The sequence below is a fragment of the Protomyctophum parallelum genome (assembly GCF_964188405.1).
Source record: "Protomyctophum parallelum genome assembly, chromosome: 18".
In the NCBI taxonomy this organism is placed as follows: Eukaryota; Metazoa; Chordata; class Actinopteri; order Myctophiformes; family Myctophidae; genus Protomyctophum; species Protomyctophum parallelum.
The window spans coordinates 36,442,178-36,463,492 of record NC_139716.1 but is presented as its reverse complement, the minus strand read 5'-3'; the positions used below and the strand labels follow the sequence as shown (position 1 = coordinate 36,463,492).

Genomic DNA, 21,315 nt, shown 5'->3' with positions numbered 1-21,315 from the left:
CGATGCCTGTGAGAGAGGAGGGGGGTGTGTGGTGTGTGTGTGTGTGTGTGTGGGGGGGGGGGGGGGGGACTCGATGGAGAATTTGAGGATGAGAGCCAAGTAAGGCGCAGAGCGAATGCGATGGAAGGGCGGGAGGTGGGAGTACAGAAGAGCCGGCTGCGAACAAGCTTAGCGAAGGGACACGGCGAGGAGGAGGGGGGAGGTACCGGAGCTTCGCTACGCTCCACTCCGCAGGGTTGCCATGTCCGCTCATTATAAGCGCCTTTGGGCATCTTTTTGTCTGCAAATTGGCTTGTAAATGTAATTGTTGGTGCAGTATTTGTGGGGGATACAGGATAGGGGTAGGCTCTATAGGGACACCTGGGAACCTCGATGCAAAATTGTTTATACATTATGTGAACATGCATAGTACATCATTATCAGACTTAATTTTTATTTCATCCTTCAACTTTTTTTTGCCCCATAATGTGTGTGTGTGTGTGTGTGTGTGTGCCGACAGAGAGGGCCGGAGTAAAAACATCACAATTATTTTTTTCATTTTTCGCATCCCATGCCATCGAACGAAGCATCAAATATTCACATTTTTCGCGTCGGCCCTAACAGCCGCTTCTTTTGGGAAGGTTTTCACAGACCCCCTGTGCTTATATCTCTCCCCCAAAATCTGGCAACAATGCCACTCCGCTACGAGGCTGAATTTGATTAGCTGCAGAGGAGCCGAGGAGAGGCTGGCTTTATTTGAACCATATGTGGTTGAGGACGTGGAACAGCACTTACACGGAGAGAGGAGGAGGCTGGTCCCGTCCCGTACCCGGCCCCTGAGAAGCAGAGGAACCTCTGCGACCTCCTCCTCCACTTGCTGGCCAGCGCACTTGTCTTGCGGGATGTTTTCAACAATCGCGAACCCCCCCCCCACTCACCGACTTGGCGTTTAATGGCGTGTGTGATTTGCTGGCCCTGGCTGCCGAGTTGTGTAAATAAACCAGCCGAGATAGCGTGATTACAGTGGCACGCCAGCAGCGATGCGCTCACTGCAGTATTTAAATGGCTGATTTAGGCTCGATTGTGCGCCGCGTCGTGCTCTGAAAATAGCCCCGATAAGTACCATTTTGCGGTATTTTGTTTTACTTTACTGGAGTATTTCCAGTTGTCGATATGAGGTGCATACTTAGTTTAGACTAGTCATTGGTTAGACATGGGTTAAGGTTAGGTTTATGTGTGCTGCCCCGTGGGAGGTTAGGTTTAGGGTGAGGGTTTGAGATAGGTTGTAGATGTAGGACTAATGACTGGTCTAACCAAATGACTAGTCTAAACTAAGTACTGTATAAACTAAGTACTGTATGAACTAAGTAATGTCTAAACTACAGTACTGTCTAAACTAAGTACTGCACCCGTCGGTATACGTTTACTTCTACTCCACTACATCTCAGAGGCAAATATTGTATTTTTACTCCACTAGAATTATAGGAATTAGTTACTTTACTTCAGCCCTACTGTATATACATTTTGGCCATTTGAAAATAGCCAATCTACAAGCTCTCAATGTATTGCATGCATCGTGATGCACTGTGAGCTTGTAGATCTGCTATTTTCAAAATGAGTACTTTCTCCTTTTGGTTCTTTAGGTAATTTTTTTATACCAATATATTTGTACTTTTACTCAAGTAAATGTATTGATACTTTTATACATAAGTGTGAGTACTTCTTTTCCACACCACTGAGTTGCAGCGTGCGGATATGCTACTTTTGTTCTGCGAGACAAAGGCAGACCAAACATCTGTATAAATCACAGTTTGGAGAGTAGGAGGTGGAGGCAAGGACACTGACCGCTGGAACTCCTTTCACAGTCAGCCCCTGTTACATGTGATGAATGCACAATTGTGTCCCAGAGATTCACAAAAGAATGGTTCTTTTAAAAAGGCTGCAGGAAAAAATATAGCCCACAAAAGAACCGTCCGCCCGCTGTGTGCACCAAGCAACATCTCCAGGTGCTCCTCTGAAAACCAGCCCAAAAACGTTATACGTGCACCCCTGTTTATAGGACTGTGTGTCCCTGACCGCGGCCTCTTCACTGTACCCCCCCCCCCCCCCCCCACTCATGCCTCGCATGGTTTTAAATTAACAGCATCCCTGAGGCTCCACTCTTACTTTTTTAAAAGGGCTCATAAACGCAAAAGACCTACAACTGTCCTTCAAATGCCCTCCCTCTGACCTGCAAAGATATGAGGCCAGGGAGGAGGAGGAGGAGGAGGAGGAGGAGGAGGGGGGCCCTATTGGCGCGTTCCCCTCCTGGGACATCAGTTTTTTCCGCAATGTTTTTTGTTTCTCTGAACCATTATTACTTGCTAGTGCTACACACCCACTTTCTGCTATCTGATAACAGCTTATAGCACACACACACAGACACACACACACACACACACACGCACACTACACGATCTACAAGCTCGCTACAAGCTCTGCAAGCTCGCAGCGCATCACGCTTGAAAACACACTTGTCCCATACATCACCAAGAACATGAGCAGGAGGGAGATCCGTGGGAATTCTCCCATGTTCCACCTTGTGCCAGGCTCCACGGAGGCCTCCAGTATAGGCTGGACTGATCTGTGGAGACAGATCACACTTTGCGTGACATTTCCCATTTGCACGGTGCTATACCAGCCCACTGCAGCCTCTTCCCTTCTCACAGTGCTGGAAAGTAACTTCACTCAAGTACTATACTTGAGTGCAATTTTGAGAGGTATTGTTTTACTTCTACTCCACTACATCTCAAAGGCAAATATTGTACTTTTACTCCACTACAATTGTTTTCTTCCGCTGCCTTCTCAGGGGAGAGAGAGCGAGAAAGAGGGGCCCTGTTTCTTGTGTGTGCACACACACACACACGCACGCACACACACACAGATGCACGTGTCGTAACAAAACAACCCACATGTGTGTTATGAGTATTGGTTTCTTTCTGTTCTCTGTGGGTCTTTTAAAAAAATTGGGGAAGAAAAGGTTAAAAAAGGGGAACAGAGTCTCTCTCTCTCTCTCTGTCTCTCTGTCTCTCTCTCTCTCTCTCTCTCTCTCTCTCTCTCTCTGTGTGTCTCTCTCTGTCTCTCTCTCTCTGCAGTTTTGATGCAACACTGCAGGACAAATAAAGAACAAATGGAGTGAGGGCCAGGAGGAGTGGAAAATGGTCCCTGATCGCAAATGAAACAAATACAGATACTACTACTACTACTAATAATAATAATAATGTACTGCAGACCAATCAAAACTAACGATATTTTCATGAAAAAAAAAAAAAAAATCAGTCAGACAACCCACGAATAGATTTAACCAATATTTATTATAGAATGAGAATACTAGCCTAATATAAGTGTGCATACGATATTAAACTTGAAACGAGCCTAACGTCTAAACGTTAGGCTCTGCTGCATTTTCTCCCTGCTCGGCGCGATTAAACCCCATCGTAAAACATTAAGAGCAGGGAGATATATATACAATAAACCCCCACGTAAATAACAGAGCCCACCGGTGGTGCTGGGGTGGTGGTGGTAGCAAACATCACATAACAACCAGGAACCATATGCAGAGGAAGGCAGGAAGAGTATGCAGACTGGTGAGCTTAAGTAGCCCGCCCAATTGGTCAGCTGACTGCCACATCAGCGAATGACGTGTGGGACTTGCACACACTTATACGCCCACATAGTAATGCAGCACGTTAACCCCTTGAGTATAGTATGCTCCTTTGAGCATGGCATGAACCCCCTCGAGTATGTCTGCCTGAACTAACTCCGCAGGCTACGCTCCATTTATGGGCAAAACGAGGAGGGCACTAACTAATTGCTCGTAAAAATGGCACGAGAGATAATGGCGATGGAAAACAAAACCTTTTGCAAATGTGGAGATAAAAACTGTAAATTTGCAGTGTGATAAAAGATATTGTAAAGTAAACAATGGTGGGGCTTGCAACCCATTTTTTCACTCAGTGTCAATTACTTCTATGCATGAGGAGTCCAAGCTGCTTCTTTTCACCTGACTGGGGAAGCCCAGCCGGAGGTAGCGCGTGGAAGGAACACGTTATTCCGACCAGTTCCATTCCCCTCCATCAGGCGCCCCGGGTGGCCAGGGGGAGGTAGTTTAGAGACCATGATTACTGCCTTTTTTTTGTGAAGGTACCTACCCTAGAGGACACGGGGAGAACATGCAAACTCCACACAGAAAGGCCCTTTCGCCAACCCCACGGGTATGGGCTCTGATGACGCGGAGGAGAGAGCACGCACCCAGCGTGCTCTCTCCTCTAGCAGGATTCGAACCCAGGACCTTCTAGCTGTGAGGCAACAGCACTGCTGACTGTGCCACCGTGCCCCCACCTGATGTATGCTTGATTGTGCATCGTGTACCACATGAGTCCAGGGGCCCTATTTTTACTTAAGACACGCAAAATAGGGCCCCAAAGCTGTATGGCTGGGCCATATGACTTTAAATCAGTAGCACATTTTCTAGCACTCTTCTTCTTTGATTATTATCCCATGAAAACCCGAGGCTGACTGTAAAAATGTCTTCTAAAGCATAACAGTTTTCTGAAAAACCTATTTTGCTATATGTCATTGCTGTCTGGTATTAAACCTCTTATATCCATATTTCTGGCAGATGCAAAAGATGATACAAAGCTACACCGTGTATTTGTAGCGTTGTATCTTTGTAGCTGAAGTTGAAACCAGCTCAACTGTTTTACAGCTTTGTAGCTGTTGCAGCAGCAGCTACAAACATTGGATGTATCTTTATATCTTCATGTCGCTGGCTTCCATTGGAAATGAATGGTAGTATCTTTGTATCTTCATGTCGCTGGCATAAGAATAATAGCAATGTGGTTGTACTGGTCAGTTCCCAGGTTTTAATATGTGTCTAGCAGGGCGTTGCCAAAAAAGATCATTCGTCCTCAACGGACCTCTCCTGCACAAATAAAGGCTAACATAATCAAATAAATGCATTCAAATTTGAGCTGTAAACAGTAAAACACAGTGTGGACATTTCCAAGCCGTCAGTGTTTTTGCTTACACAGAGACGCGGATGTTGTGTTCAGTTTTTATTACCATTAACATGCTGGATGGATTCATATTGCATCACACAATGGCACCAGAGTCCGAGGAACAATACCTCCTCTATTTCCTGTGTGTGTGTGTGTGTGTGTGTGTGTGTGTGTGTGTGTGTGTGTGTGTGTGTGTGTGTGTGTGTGTGTGTGTGTGTGTGTGTGTGTGTGTGTGTGTGTGTGTGTGTGTGTGTGTGTGTGTGTGTGTGTGTGTGTGTGTGTGTGTGTGTGTGTGTGTGTGTGTGTGTGTGTGTGTGTGTGTGTGTGTGTGTGTGCGCGCGCGCGCATGTGCGTGTGCGTGTGGTTGTGGGCTCCTCAATAGAAGCCCACCCCCACCCCCCGGCTAGCCTAGAGAAGAACACCGAGTGATGTGAAATCTTTCCATGGCCACATGAAACCAAGACTCTGCTGCGCCGCAGCGGTCTCGTCCGTTTAAGCGCTGCACTCATTGACCTGACCAGCAAGCCGCCCTGCGTTCAGCGGAGATGTATCCAATTCAGCGCATCTCGCCGCTTTCTCTCTCTCTCTCTCTCTCTCTCTCTCTCTATCCCCGGGTGCATGTGCCATTTAAGTAACCCTAGGAAGATCTTCAAGAATGCAGAATGTCCTATTTTACCCTTTTTCTTTTTTCGTTTATTTTGTTTGTTTTCAAAATGGGTCAAAATCTTTAAAAAGAATAGCTCACATATCACGTCGCATTGTGATCTTGTAGCTACGTCAGCCATTTTTGAATAAACAAAATGGGGCTTAAGCCTAAACCTACAACCAAATGACAGTACTGGAGTAAAAAAAGTACATTAATTGCTTCTGAGATGTACAGTAGGGGAGTGTTGCACCTTTCAGGCGACTGTGGAGGTCTGAGGACGACCTAGAGAGGGAGAGAAATGTACTCAAGTCATTTAGTTACTTTCCATCCCTGGAAGGAAGCCAGTGCACGGTGGTGTTAGAACCACTGCTGGTCAGTACATTAGTAGCACATTATTATACAGTATTCTTTTTCCCCCCATAAAATATTAAACGTTTGCCACCAGGTGTGTTGTGAGGAGCGTTACCATGGAGAGAGAGAGTGTGTGTGTGTGTGTGTGTGTGTGTGTGTGTGTGTGTGTGTGTGTGTGTGTGTGTGTGTGTGTGTGTGTGTGTGTGTGTGTGTGTGTGTGTGTGTGTGTGTGTGTGTGTGTGTGTGTGTGTGTGTGTGTGTGTGTGTGTGTGTGTGGCAGGAGGTGGAACACACTGTATGCTCATAGTTCACCAGAGAGTGTAAGAGGGTCAAATAGTACTTACAGTATGCATACGGTTTACCATGAATTCACTTTGGCATGTATTGCTTCTCCCCCCTCTGTGCCACACACACACACACACACACACACACACACACACACACACACACACACACACACACACACAGAACAGGCCTTTGCACTGGTTGTGTGCTCAGCAGTTTGTAATATTTGAGTCAAAGCTTAGTAATGATAGAAGTAGTAATATTTAAGTCAAAGCCTCAGGGCTGAAGGAAATGGTAACGATAGAAGTAGTAATATTCAAGTCAAAGTCTTAGGAGTCTGGGCCCCAGGACTGATGGACGTAGTAATGTTTGTGACAGGGCCGATATAAGTCGTGTTGAGCACCTAATGAAGTGTGAAACCCCAGAGAACGGGCCCAGCAGCAAGTCATCAGCTAAGCAAACTCACCACATTTCTCCTTTCCTCTGGGGCATCGTTACCACTTCAGCTGAAACATGCATCCAGCAGGGAGGGCAGTCCTGTCCATGTGCACAACCCAAAGCATGTAAAGAAACTTGGTCATTTGATGTATGTATTCTATTAATCCACCTATAATGTTAAATTGCCTCGTTGGAGGGACTAACCATGGACGTCAAAGACATTGTTCATATAGGCCTGCCGTGATGCCGCATGTGGGTCTGTGGCTGGAGCCCCAATAGCCCCATACCTCCCGCACTAATGGTGCCCGGCCTTGAGTCGGTCGGATACACGGTTGTCCACAGCCGCCACAAAAGGTTCTGGTCAGGCTCTGCCAGTGGAACTAATGAGCCTACAAGTCCCCTCACCTGTAGAATTCCCAGCCTCTGCCTCAGCCAATTGATTGCAATGGCAACCCCACACCTGCCATTTGATTACTTAACCAGTCCACTTTTCACAGTCAGTTTGCACTCTTCAGACACAGACAGACAGATACAGAGATCTCCATATTCAGTATGGGCACAAAAGGCACGCAGACAGATGGTTAAAATAGCTGGTGCTATGATAACGGGTATTGCATACTAGGTTCCCAACTTGCATCGTTCCCAAGTAGGCCGATGTCCGATGGGCACAGGTCTATTTATACTTAATAACAGTACTGGAGAAAATGCACTTAGTTACTGTACTTGCCAGCACTGCTCTTCACCCCTGCTTTTGGAGAAATCAAATGACAGCCAGGAGAGGCATTCACCCTTGTGTCCCTCCTGTGGTCAGTGGTGTAGAGCTTAAATTGGGTGCCGTGGCACTATAGGGTTCTGTAACCAAGTTCATGGGTATTGCAGAATACTTGGAATTTATCAATATCACTTCAGTTTAACCACTTGAACCCCATCATCCCTATAGAGGCTATGCGCATGCATAAAGTCAATGGCAAATCGAGTGGCAAAGTGAGTTTAATGTTGTTTAACATTGTTTAATACAATCAGATAGGACATTTCTGTTTGGATGTATCGGCTGTCAAGGCCAGAAAGTAGTTTTTATGCCACGCGCATACTCTCTATTCTGGGGAGAACATTCACCAAAAATAGCCGATCTACAAGAGCATGTACGTTGTCTATTTTTGGTGAAGAGATTTAGTGCAACTCAAGTCCATTTGGCTCAGTAGGGTAAGTGGTTAAGTAAAAGTAGCAATACTGCACTGTAAAAATACACTGTTAACAAGTAAAAGTACAGTATGCAAAACATAAAAAATATTTTAAGAGCCTTTCAGACGGGGCCCAGGGGACACACGCTCTTTAATAAACCATAGGTGATCTACATCTGCTTCAGCTGTGTCAAATCATTGTCCTGTGCGATGCGCAGAAAGAAGTCCATTAATTGACTATACTCGGTAGTAGTCGGTACTTAAATATTCAAACACTTTGTCTAAAAGGATTACACCAAAAAGGTCCTTGGGGCCTTGTTTCCATTGGGGTTCTATTGGGGTTCCTGAGTTGAACTCTATCCAGCTCTTTAATATGTTTTTTTGTAGGATTCTGCATTTGCGGGAAGAGATCCTAGCGGTAAATCACTGGTTTTATCGGCATGTTGATGTCTTGTACACACTGTATAGCCGTTATGCCGAGTGCCGTAAAATCCACATCGTTAATTCAACTCTTGAGTGTAAAAACCTCAGGAGTTTTTGCAGCGCTGCACTATAAAATCATGAGTGTTTAATTCTACTTGAAAATTGACCCTTACTGGTCTATTTCTCGCTCTGCAAAGTTAAATGAACACTTTTGTGGCAGTTGCGGTGCTTTGCTTTGGCTCTGCTCCCTCGGGGTGCAGAGCCAGTGGAGCTTGGATAACTCCTGGGGGATAGTCCAAAACCCTGGAGCCTCGTCTTTCAGAGCGTAAAACACAGCTACTTATTTTCACTACCGCTCTCTGGCTAGTGGTGGAGAGTAAGTGATTACTTCAGAGCAATTTTGAGGTACTTTTGCTTTAGTTGAACATTTTTATATATTCAAGAAACACCACAAACACGGACAGATCTCCTCCACGTAGCACAGCTGGCTTAGGACATCCCTCCCGCTCTCTATGATTTATAGGTTCATCGAAGACTGGTTTGTGCATACTTCAACCTTGTGTGCGGAAATCTGCCACGAGAAGTTTGAAGATAACCATCCTTGGCAAATGACCTGAAATTGTCCTGTATGATTTGTCATAAGACAAATAGCAAACATAGGCGAGCAAGCCCACCTCAGAGCAAGTAGACAGACATTCTACTGATGCTAGATTCTTGGTTTGTCCATACATTTTCCAAAATAATCTACAAACTTTGTGACATGTTGTGTTGTAAGTTTGTAGATCAACTATTTCCACTATTTGTTTAATAAAAAAAAAACACAATTAAATCGTTAATCACAATTATTTGTGACAATTAAGTGTCAACTTAAATTTGTAATTGTGACAGCCCTACTGAAGTGCATTTACTCCAGCATGTGACTAGTTTTTCCGCCATTGATAGCCCTGCTGGCTGTGTGTCAACACTGATTAAATTACAGGAGGAACGATTGAAAACCACTGTAATCATCTTGACATCAGTTTCTAATTGATTAGTTTCTCTCCTGTGACTTCTCAAGGCTCCAGGGGTAGACAAAAAACATGTTCTTCTCTGTTTTTGTACTCCAGTGAGCTGCTGGCATTTGATGTATGGCTTAACGCCGGCCCGGAGAGATTTCATAAAAGTGTGAAAACACTTGTGTGATGTCTGGAGGAGAGTCACCCCTGTCAATCAAATGAGTCACTGTAGCATATCTCTGCTATCGGGGAGAAACCACCTAACTCCAAAATGTCCATTTATCAGGAAATGAAAAATATAACCTTTTCAGGAAATGAAGAAAACCCTATATCTTTTTAAACAATGCAATACTGCCTCATTTGGTATTGTGACTTTAGATATTGTCAATTACTTGCATGAGAGGGGGAGAGGTGCAGGAGGTGCTTTAACCCATTCTGGGCGGGTGTTTTAACTAAGCATTATGTTATACTTTAGCTATTGAAAAATAGCAGATCTACAAGCTTGTAGGTCTGCTATTTTTGAAAAATCATGAAAATCGGGCACAAATCTTTGAATATATATTCTTTCAGATACTTTTTTTAATTTCGACGTCAGTTCTAAATGGGTTAACATACAGTTTGAGGGTCAAATCCAGTTAAGAGGGTTTTTTTTTATAATCAAGTAAAATCTTTTATGCAGGATTTTACTGCATATTTCTCCATGTACGCGAGTAAAAAAAATGGAACTTACTTCTTCCAGCATATTCAGACAGACAGACGTGAGGTCAGAGGTAATGGTACCTGGTGTGTAACTACAGTAGTGTTCCAGCGTTCCTCAGCCGCCGGTCTCCGTGCCAACGGGCCGGGACGTCGCCGTCATGGATTTGGACGACGGTGCACGTTTTTTTTTGTTTAAAGAGCCTTTTGTTGCTCGGTCCTTCTGTCTGGAGGAGAGACTGGCCAGGGATCTGTCACGGTGTCAGTGGAATGGCTTCGTGAAAGGGATCTGTCGTCTGATTGATTGTGCTTCAAAGAGTCTTAGGCGCTGTGGATATTATTGCGTTCAGTGCAATTTAAACGTTACGGTAGATTTGTTGGATTATAGAAAACATTGCTCTGATTGAAACCGGTGGTGGAAAGCAACTAAGTATAATGTACTTTACTGTACTGTACTTAAGTACAATTCTGAATTTCTGAGGTATTTTCCATTTCCAATGATATTACTTCTACTCCACTAAATATCAAAGGCAAATATTGTACTTTTACTCCACTATGATTATTTGAAAACTTGAGTTACTATTTACTTTGTAGATTTTGATTGTTGTTTACTGATTGTACAAAACCACTTCAGACCTACAGTATGATTGAAAAACTACATAGTCTGATTTGAAAAAGGTGCACTTATTTTCACCGATGGAGTCTGAAGGGTAATCGAGCCACAAGAGGCGCTGAGCGAGGTTAGGTGTGCAAGGTTCCATGCCGAACGTTGCGTTCTGTCCTGATGGGGATAGAATCGTAAATAAATCATCAAGTAAATCAAAAAGTTTGAGAACCACTGTACACTAAATGGAACAGAGGCTTATTAGTATCATCGGTAACACCTGTGGAGGAAGTAGGAAGAGCTATTATGTGTGCATAGAGCACATTCTGAGCCTGTTGTTGCGTGACCACATACACATACATTATGTCCGGACATGTCTGTTGTCACGGCTCTCTTGAAAGCTCACAACACAACATTACAGCGACATGTGTATGGTTGGGGTCCAGAACCTGAGGAATCGCTGGAATCGGATCCAAAAATAGGAGGAAACCAAATGATTTATGCCAAATGTATTGTATTCCATATTTACTTCTTCAGTCTATAATTCAGTATATAACCGGGAAGGGTCCAATTGGTTCCATTTGTGCACTCTCAGAGTTACAGACTTGTATAAGGGTCCCATTTGGAACTGTCTATTATACTTCAAACTTCATGGTTGAGAAACACTGCTCTAATAGGAAGTCTCTGTATTTATTCAATGGATAGATCTATGTCATTCTCCACATCACTAATAACACTAGTGTGAGGCTTGAGTCAACACAGCTCTGTGCCAGCCTGAGGCTGCTCCTCTCCTCTCCTCTCCTCTCCTCTCCTCTCCTCTCCTCTCCTCCGCTCCTCCCCTCCGCTCCTCTCCTCCATATGGAACTTCATTAGCTTTAGGTCACAGGTCTGCTTCCTGGCCCCCGCTGTGAGTGACAGCTCTTCATTTTCTCATCAAGCCCTCATTCCGTCGGGCTCCTCCCTCCTATGATCAGCATTACCACCAAAACACAGACTGTCATGTTGATGTTGGACGTCTATGGAACACTGCGCTGAGAGTTTGTGTTGCCAGGTTTTGCATGCAAAATAAGCAACCAGGTATATAAAAAACAAGCCCAAAAGCAGCGACTATAGGCCAAAGGAGCATTTGAAAATTGCAGATCTACAAGTTCACAAGAGTTTGTAGATCTGCTATTTTCAAAATATCTTGAGAATCAAAGGGGGAAATGTGGAATGTTTATGAAAAAACAAATCTTGATTGGTGGTCCTTGGATAGTGGCACAAAATGCATATTAATTTGTGGGTCCTTGACGTGAAAATGTTTGAGAATTAGGTTTCAACAACATTAGGAAAGAAGCTCAACTTAGCAACTACACTTTAAAAACAATCCGAAACTACCAATAATTTACAAGTAACTTTACTGGAAAAACAAGTCCAACATTGCTTATAATAAGCAGACATGGCAACACTGCACCAGACGGGCACTGGACCCACTTCTGTCATCTCCCCCCTCTCTCCTCTGTGTGTGTGTGTGTGTGTGTGTGTGTGTGTGTGTGTGTGTGTGTGTGTGTGTGTGTGTGTGTGTGTGTGCGCGCGCGCCTCTGTCATCTTATATCAGTTAGCGTTGGATCACTTCCATTGTAATTAGAATGGGATTGAATAATGCATCGCAGTAATCTCCCTTCACAAAGCCTCTCTGTCTCTCCTCCACAGGTTTTAACCTCAAATGGACTGTTTGAAAGCATTCTTTCACGAGAGAAAACCGAAATATTGGATGCATTAAGGATTACCGGCAACCGGCGGTGTTTTGGTTTTATTTTATTGAAATATCATACAGTAGCATGTTAAAAAACGGCATAAACATAATTCATACTGCCCATGACCCACTTATTCCCTCTGAGCGCTATGTGAGCGTGTTTACGTGCTCGGTTGGAAGCCCTGGGAGTAGCAGCGTAGAATAGAACAGTGGGCAGGCCACTGCCTCTGTCTGAACACTGTGGTCTAGTGCAGTCATTTCTAAACATGGGCTTGCTTTTATGGGCTGCTTTTATGGCTCTCTAGTACCCGTTTATTTATTTAGATTAGATCAAGGAATAGGGTTTAACCTGTGATGTCATGCCGTACTTTTTATTTGTGTTTTATCTATTCACTTGGTCATTAAGGTCCACAGAATGATAGGCCTCTGCTCTGCTGGAAACATCGCGAAAGAAAGTTATGGCCATTTTTGTATACCACACCATAGACAACCAATAGGCTATAAGGCAACATTTCCCACATTTTATCACGCTTTAAGTAGCATGTGACAATTGTAAATGTCAAACTAGGGGGTTTTCATGATTCTGAATCCATTCCAAGCATTAGTTTTGCACGAAAAATACTCCTTGGCCGGCAGAGCAGGCCTCTCATTCTGTAGTAGACGTTAATGTTAACGTTAAGTGAATAGAGAAAAATCACACCCATGTGAAGCGAGGGGCGCTAATATATTAAAGTCTAACTCATGTTGATTAGGTGATGTAATGGTGATGTAAAACAAACGGTGTCAAAACAAACATTAAATTGTCTAAAGCTGCTTCTTTTCACCTGGACGGGTGAGTTTCTCCGGCCGAACGTAGCGCATGGAAGGAAGACGTTATTTCCGACCAGTTCCTTTCCCCTCCATCAGGGGCACCAGCTGGCCAGGGGGAGGTAGTTTAGAGACCAGGATTACGGCATGATTTTTGTGAGGGTATCTACCCTAGGGGACACGGGGAGAACATGCAAACTGCACACAGAAAGGCCCTTTCGACAACCCCGCCTCAGGTATGGGCACTGGAGGTATTTTTCATTTCCTGGAAAATGAACATTTTGGAGTTAAATGGTTTTGCAGAGATGTGGACACAAAAGGTTTCTTTTTGGGAACTCCTTCTGTAGTGTAAGGAAGGGGAGCTCTTAAACGCTGTCAGTATTCAGCAGTGTCAAAGTCATGCCACATTGAGTTGCTCCACGTGATTACACCACATTAATTTCCTATTAGTGTCAGCGGAAAAGTGTTTAAGGAGACCTCCTATCGCTGCCTCACAGGTTGGAGTGTGGGGGAGGAAACACTTTGCTGAGCCTTAAAATAAATGGTGCCACACTGCAAGCTTATCTGGATTTTTTTAACATAAAAAACAAACAAACTTGAAACTGAATTATTTTGATTTTCAAATAATCTCTTTCGGGGGTTCCTTGGCACAACACATCTTCAGATAAGGTTCCGCGGCTAAAATACGTAATTTTGGGGGTCCTCCCTGGCACCCAAAAAGAGAACGTGATTTACCCTCCTATTCTGTCCTGTATGTGTGTTCCAGGTACCAGATCCACACGGGCCTCCAGCACTCCATCATCCGCGCCACGCAGCCCAACTGCCTGCCCCTGGAGAACGTCACGCTGCCCCAGAAGCTGAAGGAGGCGGGCTACGCCACGCACATGGTGGGCAAGTGGCACCTGGGCTTCTACAAGCGCGGCTGCATGCCCACGCAGCGCGGCTTCGACACCTTCTTCGGCTCGCTGCTCGGCAGCGGCGACTACTACAGCCACTACAAGTGCGAGGGGGCGGGCATGTGCGGCTACGACCTCTACGAGGGCGAGGAGGCGGCGTGGGAGCAGGACCGCGGCCAGTACTCCACCCTGATGTTCACGCAGAAGGCCGTGGGCATCCTGGCCAGCCACGACCCGCGCACGCCGCTCTTCCTCTACCTGGCCTATCAGGCTGTCCATTCGCCGCTGCAGGTACCGTATAACACCTGTTACAGTATACGTACATTTCGGCCATTTGAAAATAGCAGATCTACAAGCACACAGTGCGTCATGTTGCGACGCACTGTGAGCTTGTATATTTTTGTTATACATTTGAAAACTTGAAACGGGACATTCTGCATAATGTGTACTTTTACTTTTCGTACTTTCGTAGTTTATTCTGACCACAATACTTTGGTACTTTCATTCGAGTACATTCTGAATCCCGGGTCTTTTACGTGTAACAGTGTGTACTCCTACATCACAGTATTGTAGTACAAAAACAAAAAGTGAGTACTAGAGTGCACATCGTTCATCCTCACCTGCCCATGGCTCAAATGTCAAATAAATAATGCGCCTTGATATGAAAAAGGTTGAAAACCACTGGTAACCAACATTTATGCAGTAGCCCACATGTGCAATCAATCTGTTTGCGTGAGAGTGTCTGTCTAATAGAGCGTCGCAGTCCCTCCCCCTTTCAGAAAAACGAGTGGCCCAGGAAATGAAAACCCAATGCATTCTCCCATAGGCATTTCTTATTTTATTTATTTAAAGACCTTTTAAGCACCGTACGAAGCCAACTCTTGTCGTGACAAAATCATGACAACACACACAATTTTTCGGGCCAAACAAATAATTACAAAGAAGAAAAACAACAAAAAAAGTGTTGTAACCTGCCGTTTTTTTCTACTTTCTAATTCTTTGTTTGGCCCGAAAAAGTGTGTGTGTTGTCATGATTTGTCACGACAAGAGTTGGCTTCGTACGGCGCTTAAAAGGTCTTTAAATAAATTAAATAAGAAATGCCTATGGGAGAATGCATTGGGTTTTCATTTCCTGGGCCACTCGTTTTTCTGAAAGGGGGAGGGACTGCGACGCTCTATAGTGTCTATGCCCCAGTTTGCTCACTCAAAGAAGTGCCACCCCGAGGCTGCATTTGGAACTACACTGCATGACCTAAGTGCATGAAGTGAGGGGAGTGTGTGAAGTGAGTGAGATGAAAAAAAGTGCATGAAATCTGACAAACTCAGTTGGCCATAACTGTATATATTTTTGTTTTGTTTTTGAAGCCCTAAATGGATTAGCCCTAAAGTACAATACTGATCTGCTAACGCCATACAGAGCAGAATACTCATCTAAAAACACATCTAAAAACCACAGGACAATGGGCTTTCTCTGGCTATATCATATTGTCTCTCTTGGATGTCCAAACTGGATTTTCAGGATTCAAAGCAAAAGGTAGCAAAAGGAACAGATCTACACACACAAAAAGTTAGAACAGGGTTTTTGCCCATCAGTGATGATCGACATCATACTGTATGTAGAAAGTTTTGGTCATTGTTTGATTGGCAAGAAACTTTGGGGTAAACCACAGTTGTTTTCTTAATGTGCTTAGGCTATATACATAACGATGACTCATCATTCGACAGGTGCCCGCCCGCTACCTGGAGCGCTACAAGAGCATCCCCAACCTGAACCGCCGCAAGTACGCCGCCATGGTGTCCTGCCTGGACGAGGCGGTCCGCAACCTGACGATGGCGCTCAAGCGCTACGGCTACTACGACAACACGGTGCTGGTGTACTCCTCGGACAACGGCGGCCAGCCGCTGGCGGGGGGCTCCAACTGGCCCCTGAGGGGCTCCAAGGCCACCTACTGGGAGGGGGGCATCCGGGCGGTGGGCTTCGTCCACAGCCCCCTGCTGGTCAACAAGGGGACCAAGTGCCGGTCCCTGGTGCACATCACAGACTGGTTCCCCACCCTGGTGACGCTGGGGGAGGGGACGCTGGACGAGGACCTGAACCTGGACGGGTACGTAGGGATGTGTTGCATGGAGGCACAGTGGCGCAGTCAGTAGCACTGTTGCCTCACAGTCCTGGGTTCGATTCCCGCTGTTCTCTCCTCCGCATCATCAGTGCCCATAACCTAGGTGGGGTTGGCAAAAAGGTGCCTTTCTGTGTGGAGTTTGCATGTTCTCCCCGTGTCCTCTAGGGTAAACATACAGTAATCCTGGTCTCTAAACCGCCTCCCCCTGGCCAACCTGATGTAGGGGAAAGGAATAACGTGTTCCTTCCAAGCGCTACGTCCAACCGGGGAAACTCCCCCTGTCAGGTGAAAAGTAACTGCTTGGACTCCTCATGCATAGAAGGAAGCATGAGGTCAATCCGTTGCTCTCCCCAGGTTGGAAGAGGGAGTGTAGCGCCCAGGATTACACTAGACAATTGACACTGGGTGAAAGAAAATGGGTTATGTACATTGCTGTTTAAAAACAAAATCAAAAAAATGTATTGATTATTCCGACCCATCCCCTAGGTACGATGTGTGGGAGGCCATCAGCGAGGGCCGCCCGTCCCCGCGCCACGACATCCTCCACAACATCGACCCCATCTACACCAAGGCCAAGAACGGCTCGTGGAAGGCGGGCTACGGGTTGTGGAACACGGCGGTGCGCGCCGCGCTGCGCGTGGGGCACTGGAAGCTGCTGACCGGAGTGCCGGGCTACAGTGACTGGGTGTGTTATGGAAACGTTTTATATTTCACATCTTATTGATGGGATATAGCCTCACAGACCCAAACTTAAAGAATATTTTGTTATCATTGGATACGATTTTGTCCACTTTTCCATACGATTTTGTCCACATTCCCATGCTGTATTGATTTGGTACCATATGAGACATAACAGGCAAACGATCAAAATAACAATTATTTTACATTATTTAATTGTCTACTTCTTGTAAGTAATGCAGATGTTTAACAAATGTAACTCTTGAGCGTGTAAAATTAAACCAAATGGACCCGTAAGGGTTAATTGCCCAGCTCTATTGTCCTTTGTCTTTCACAATAATGTTAGCGTGAACAAAGGAATCGCCTGCTAGCCTGAGAGCTAGGGCTCACCTCTACAGAGGTCCAGCACGAGAACAAATGGATACAAAACTCATTCAGATGGAAGGAATATAATTTCATATTTTTCTACCCACGCAGGTGCCGCCGCAGACCTTCTCCAACCTGCTGCTGACCAACCGCTGGCACAACGAGCGCGTCAACTGGGACCGCGGCAAGTCCCTGTGGCTGTTCAACATCACGGCGGACCCGTACGAGCGCGTGGACCTGTCCCAGCGGCACCCGCACATCGTCAAGAAGATGCTGATGCGGCTGGCGCAGTACAACCGCACGGCGGTGCCGGTGCGCTACCCGGCCAAGGACCTGCGCTCCAACCCGCAGTACAACGGCGGGGTGTGGGGGCCGTGGTACAAGGAGGAGAGGGACAGGGGGACGGGGGAGGAGGAGGAGGAGGAAGACGGGGACAATAACCTGCTCTCCAACCACCTGGCCAAGAGGCGGCGCAAGAAGAAGGCCAAGAAGAGGAAGATGAAACGGAGGACGGAGGAGTAGCCATAGACGTATAAACGTAGGCGCCTCTTCCGGGCTCTGGGCCGTCTGTATCTCAACGGAAGGCAACATGGAGACAATGGGAGGCAATGGCGATACGTGATTGCATTGGCAAGCTTTCCCAAGATTCCTCACGAAGCATATAGGGGAAGCATAACGGAAGAATGGTAGGCCAAACAGAGGTGCGTGCCTTCACGATTCCACTTGACTTCCTCCTCCCGTTGAAGACCGGTCGCTCCAACGAACTGCAGCAACCAATGAGGCATCTCAAATTTATGGGAGTAGCTTCTGTTTTTGTTGCCATTTCATTCCTTTAAAGGTGCAGCAAGTGATATTTTTTATTCTGATAGTAATCATATAAAGTGTGGGTTCCGTAGCAGGGGTATCGCCCCCGTCTTTCCAGCAATTTCATCCAGTCGGGAGAAAGAAAGAAACAAACAAACACCTTTTTGCCATTTCAAGATTCAAGATTGAAGTGTTCCAATTTTCTCTGCTACATTTCTTTATGTCATTAGTTCAAATTTCACTTGTTTTTCCTCTATGAGTTCTCTCTCCTGATTGGATACTATTGGTATGCCTACTGTATGAGTTCTCTCTCCTGATTGGATACTATTGGTATGCCTACCTGTTTTCAGTTTATTAATCCATTTTGGGTGGGAACCCCTTTTGGTGTTTTGGTGCCACCGAGTGGCGCGCTACGAGCTTGTAGGTCTGCTATTTTTGAAAAAGAACGACTGACATAGAAACATAGCTTTTTCAGAAAACTGTCAGGATGTAGAAGACATTTTTAGAATCTGATCTCAGGTCAAAATTGGTTAAAGAGATGGGGAGACCCGTTACTGAACCCTATAGCAATGATTACTATCACAATATAGAGCTATATATAGAGCTTTTTTTAACAAAAAACAATATCGCTTATCCTTCCTTTGATGTAGAGTGAAAACAGGAGGGGGCCTAGTATAAGGACCTGGGGGTTTCCGGACAACTAAGTATAGGGTTTAAATTCTATGTGTGAAAGACTTCAGAAGACTTTGTCTCAGGGATATTGACGGACATCCTGCGTCTCAGGAGTGTCTTCTTTCAGACTTTTCTTTTCCCCCCAGTTGGTTTCAGCTGGATGCTTGTTTCTTCATGGACTTGGAGGCATTCCAGAAGAGGTGCCCCTCCCCAGAACACCTAGGACGAGACCCACTTCAGTACCGACACTGCTGCCGTGCCCCCCGACGTGACGAATGACACTTTGTTTCACTGCACGGTACCACCTTAAATCCACCCTGCTTGCTTGGAGTTGAGGCATCAGATTTATTTCCAGATTGTGAAAATAGCCGATCTACAAGCTCACAATGCCTTGCGACGCAAGCTGTTGTGAGCCTGTAGATCAGCTATTTTCAAAACGTTTGCCTCTTTCTAATTATTTGACAATTTGGCCAATGTTTGACCAGTTGTTGTTGATTACGTTTGATGCAGTAATGGTCTGTTTTCATATCCATCCTTACATTGTCACTTTACTGTCATCTGGGGACGCCCCAAAAATCATCTGGGTACAGACAGCCCCTGGGGGTTATACATGAAATATTGGCTACTATACTTTTGCCCACAAGTAGAGTGGAGTTGACTTGGGACCATTCAGTGGAGAAGTGCCATTATTAAGACCTCAAAATGAATGTTCGGGGCATTTAAAGAATGTTTTATTTTTCTAGATTATATTGCATGCTTGAACTCTGGTGACTTTTGGATTGTTACATAGATTTATTATAAGTACACACAGAGAGAGAGAGGGAGAGAGACAGAAATGCATAATCTCACCAGACAGCGCTGTGTAGTTCGGCGTGAGAAAAAATAAAAATAAAAAAGAATCAAAGAAAGAATAGTTCTATGATATTATATAGCTGTGGATTGATGTGTTTTGGCATCTTCAAAACAGATGTAGGATTTATGTGATGTAATGATTGCTGTGTGATTTACTTTAGGTTTCATGAGCACAGCCTGTGTGTGTTTTATAATAATAATAAGACTGTTTTAGAGCTGTCTGGTCTGGCACCATGCCAAGCACCATGTAACCGTTCCCAGGTGAGCTTATACAAGCTTATAGCCAAGACATGCCCTATACCTGCCTGCCTCTGATAGGGTTTCTGCCAGAAAGGGGGCAGAGCCAGGTTCAAATCACATCCCAAACTGTGCTGGAAGCCTGGAACGACTTTGATAGCTCAATAATGTGTGATCTTCTTGGGAACATAGAACCCACTAATGTTTCCAAAATCACAGGTTCAAATGTCACCACCACAGGTGTAAACATAGTTTGAAAATTGCAGATCTACACGCTCACAATGTGTCGCATTGCAAGCTTGTAGATCAAACTAGTAACTAAAGCTGTCAAGTACCTAAATAGAGTAAAAGTACATTATTTTCTTTTATTTTCTTTTAAAGTTAGGTTCAGGCATAGTTTTTTTCTGAAGTTAAGCTTAGGGTTAAAGTTAGGTTGAGGCATAGTGTTTGTGAAGTTAAGCTTTGGGTTAAAGTTAGGTTGAGGTATAGTGTTTGTGAAGTTAAGCTTAGGGTTAAAGTTAGGTTCAGGCATAGTTTTTTTCTGAAGTTAAGCTTAGGGTTAAAGTTAGATTGAGGCATATTGGGGCACGGTGGCACAGTTGGTAGTGCTGTCGCCTCACAGCTAGAAGGTCCTGGGTTCGATTCCCGCTCGGGGCGCTGTGGGTGCTGGCGGCGTGTTTCCTCCTCCGCATCATCAGTGCCCATACCCGAAGGCGGGGTTGGCGAAAGGGCCTTTCTGTGTGGAATTTGCATGTTCTCCCCGTGTCCCCTAGGGTAGGTACCCTCACAAAAACATGCAGTAATCCTGGTCTCTAAACTGCCTCCCCCTGGCCAGCCGGGACGCCTGATGGAGGGGAAAGGAAGGAACTGGTTGGAATAACGTGTTCCTTCCACGCGCTACGTCCAACCAGGGAAACTCCCCCCTGTCAGGTGTAAAGGAGCAACTTGGACACTCAAGCATGAAGGAAGCATGAGTTAAGTCCGTTGCTCTCCCTAGGTTGGCGGAGGGTGTGTAGAGCCCAGGATCACATCACAGGATGATTGACACAGGGGTGAAAAATGGGTTACAAAATCGTGGGACAAAAAATATAAATTATAAGAAAAAAAGATTGAGGCATATTGCAAAAAGCGCACAGAAGAAGTTAGACACGACGAGGAAGAACTGCCGATCACAGCGACTAACTGGCCAATCACAGGCTTCAAAGGCGGGACTTGGCTAAACTGGCTTGGGAATCGTTAGGTCACAGGCCAAGCTGAATGTACGTACGACCAACTAACAAAACAAAATAAAAACTCCAGACACGAATCCCCCTCCTCCGCTTCTCTCTTTCCATCTCCTGCACTCTTTCTTTTATCAGACCCGACTCTCTCGTAATTTTGTCATCATTCTTTGTGACAGGAAAAGTATTTTCACCAGTGGTGGAAAAAGTACTTGAATGATTTACTTAAGTAAAAGTAGCAATACTGCAATACAAAAATCCTCTGTTACAAATAAAAGTACTCGCAAGCTT

At 45.2% G+C, this 21,315-nt stretch overlaps 1 protein-coding gene and 1 long non-coding RNA gene across 2 annotated transcripts in view; one reads left to right on the top strand and one right to left on the bottom strand.

Annotated features, from left to right (window-relative positions):
- arsj (arylsulfatase family, member J) overlaps nucleotides 1-21,315 on the top strand; it is a 168,847-nt gene that overhangs the window by 12,931 nt on the left and 134,601 nt on the right. The window contains exons 2-5 of the mRNA XM_083789636.1: nucleotides 13,946-14,366; nucleotides 15,801-16,180; nucleotides 16,682-16,880; nucleotides 17,351-18,435. Coding sequence (XP_083645762.1) covers nucleotides 13,946-14,366; nucleotides 15,801-16,180; nucleotides 16,682-16,880; nucleotides 17,351-17,761 — 1,411 coding nt within the window. The 3' untranslated portion in view covers nucleotides 17,762-18,435. The remainder of the gene's footprint in view (nucleotides 1-13,945; nucleotides 14,367-15,800; nucleotides 16,181-16,681; nucleotides 16,881-17,350; nucleotides 18,436-21,315) is intronic.
- Nucleotides 18,030-20,189, bottom strand: LOC310876192. Its single transcript, XR_014570707.1, has 2 exons — nucleotides 20,040-20,189; nucleotides 18,030-19,946 (listed from the first exon to the last, which is right to left on the bottom strand). It is a non-coding gene; the product is annotated as an uncharacterized lncRNA (long non-coding RNA).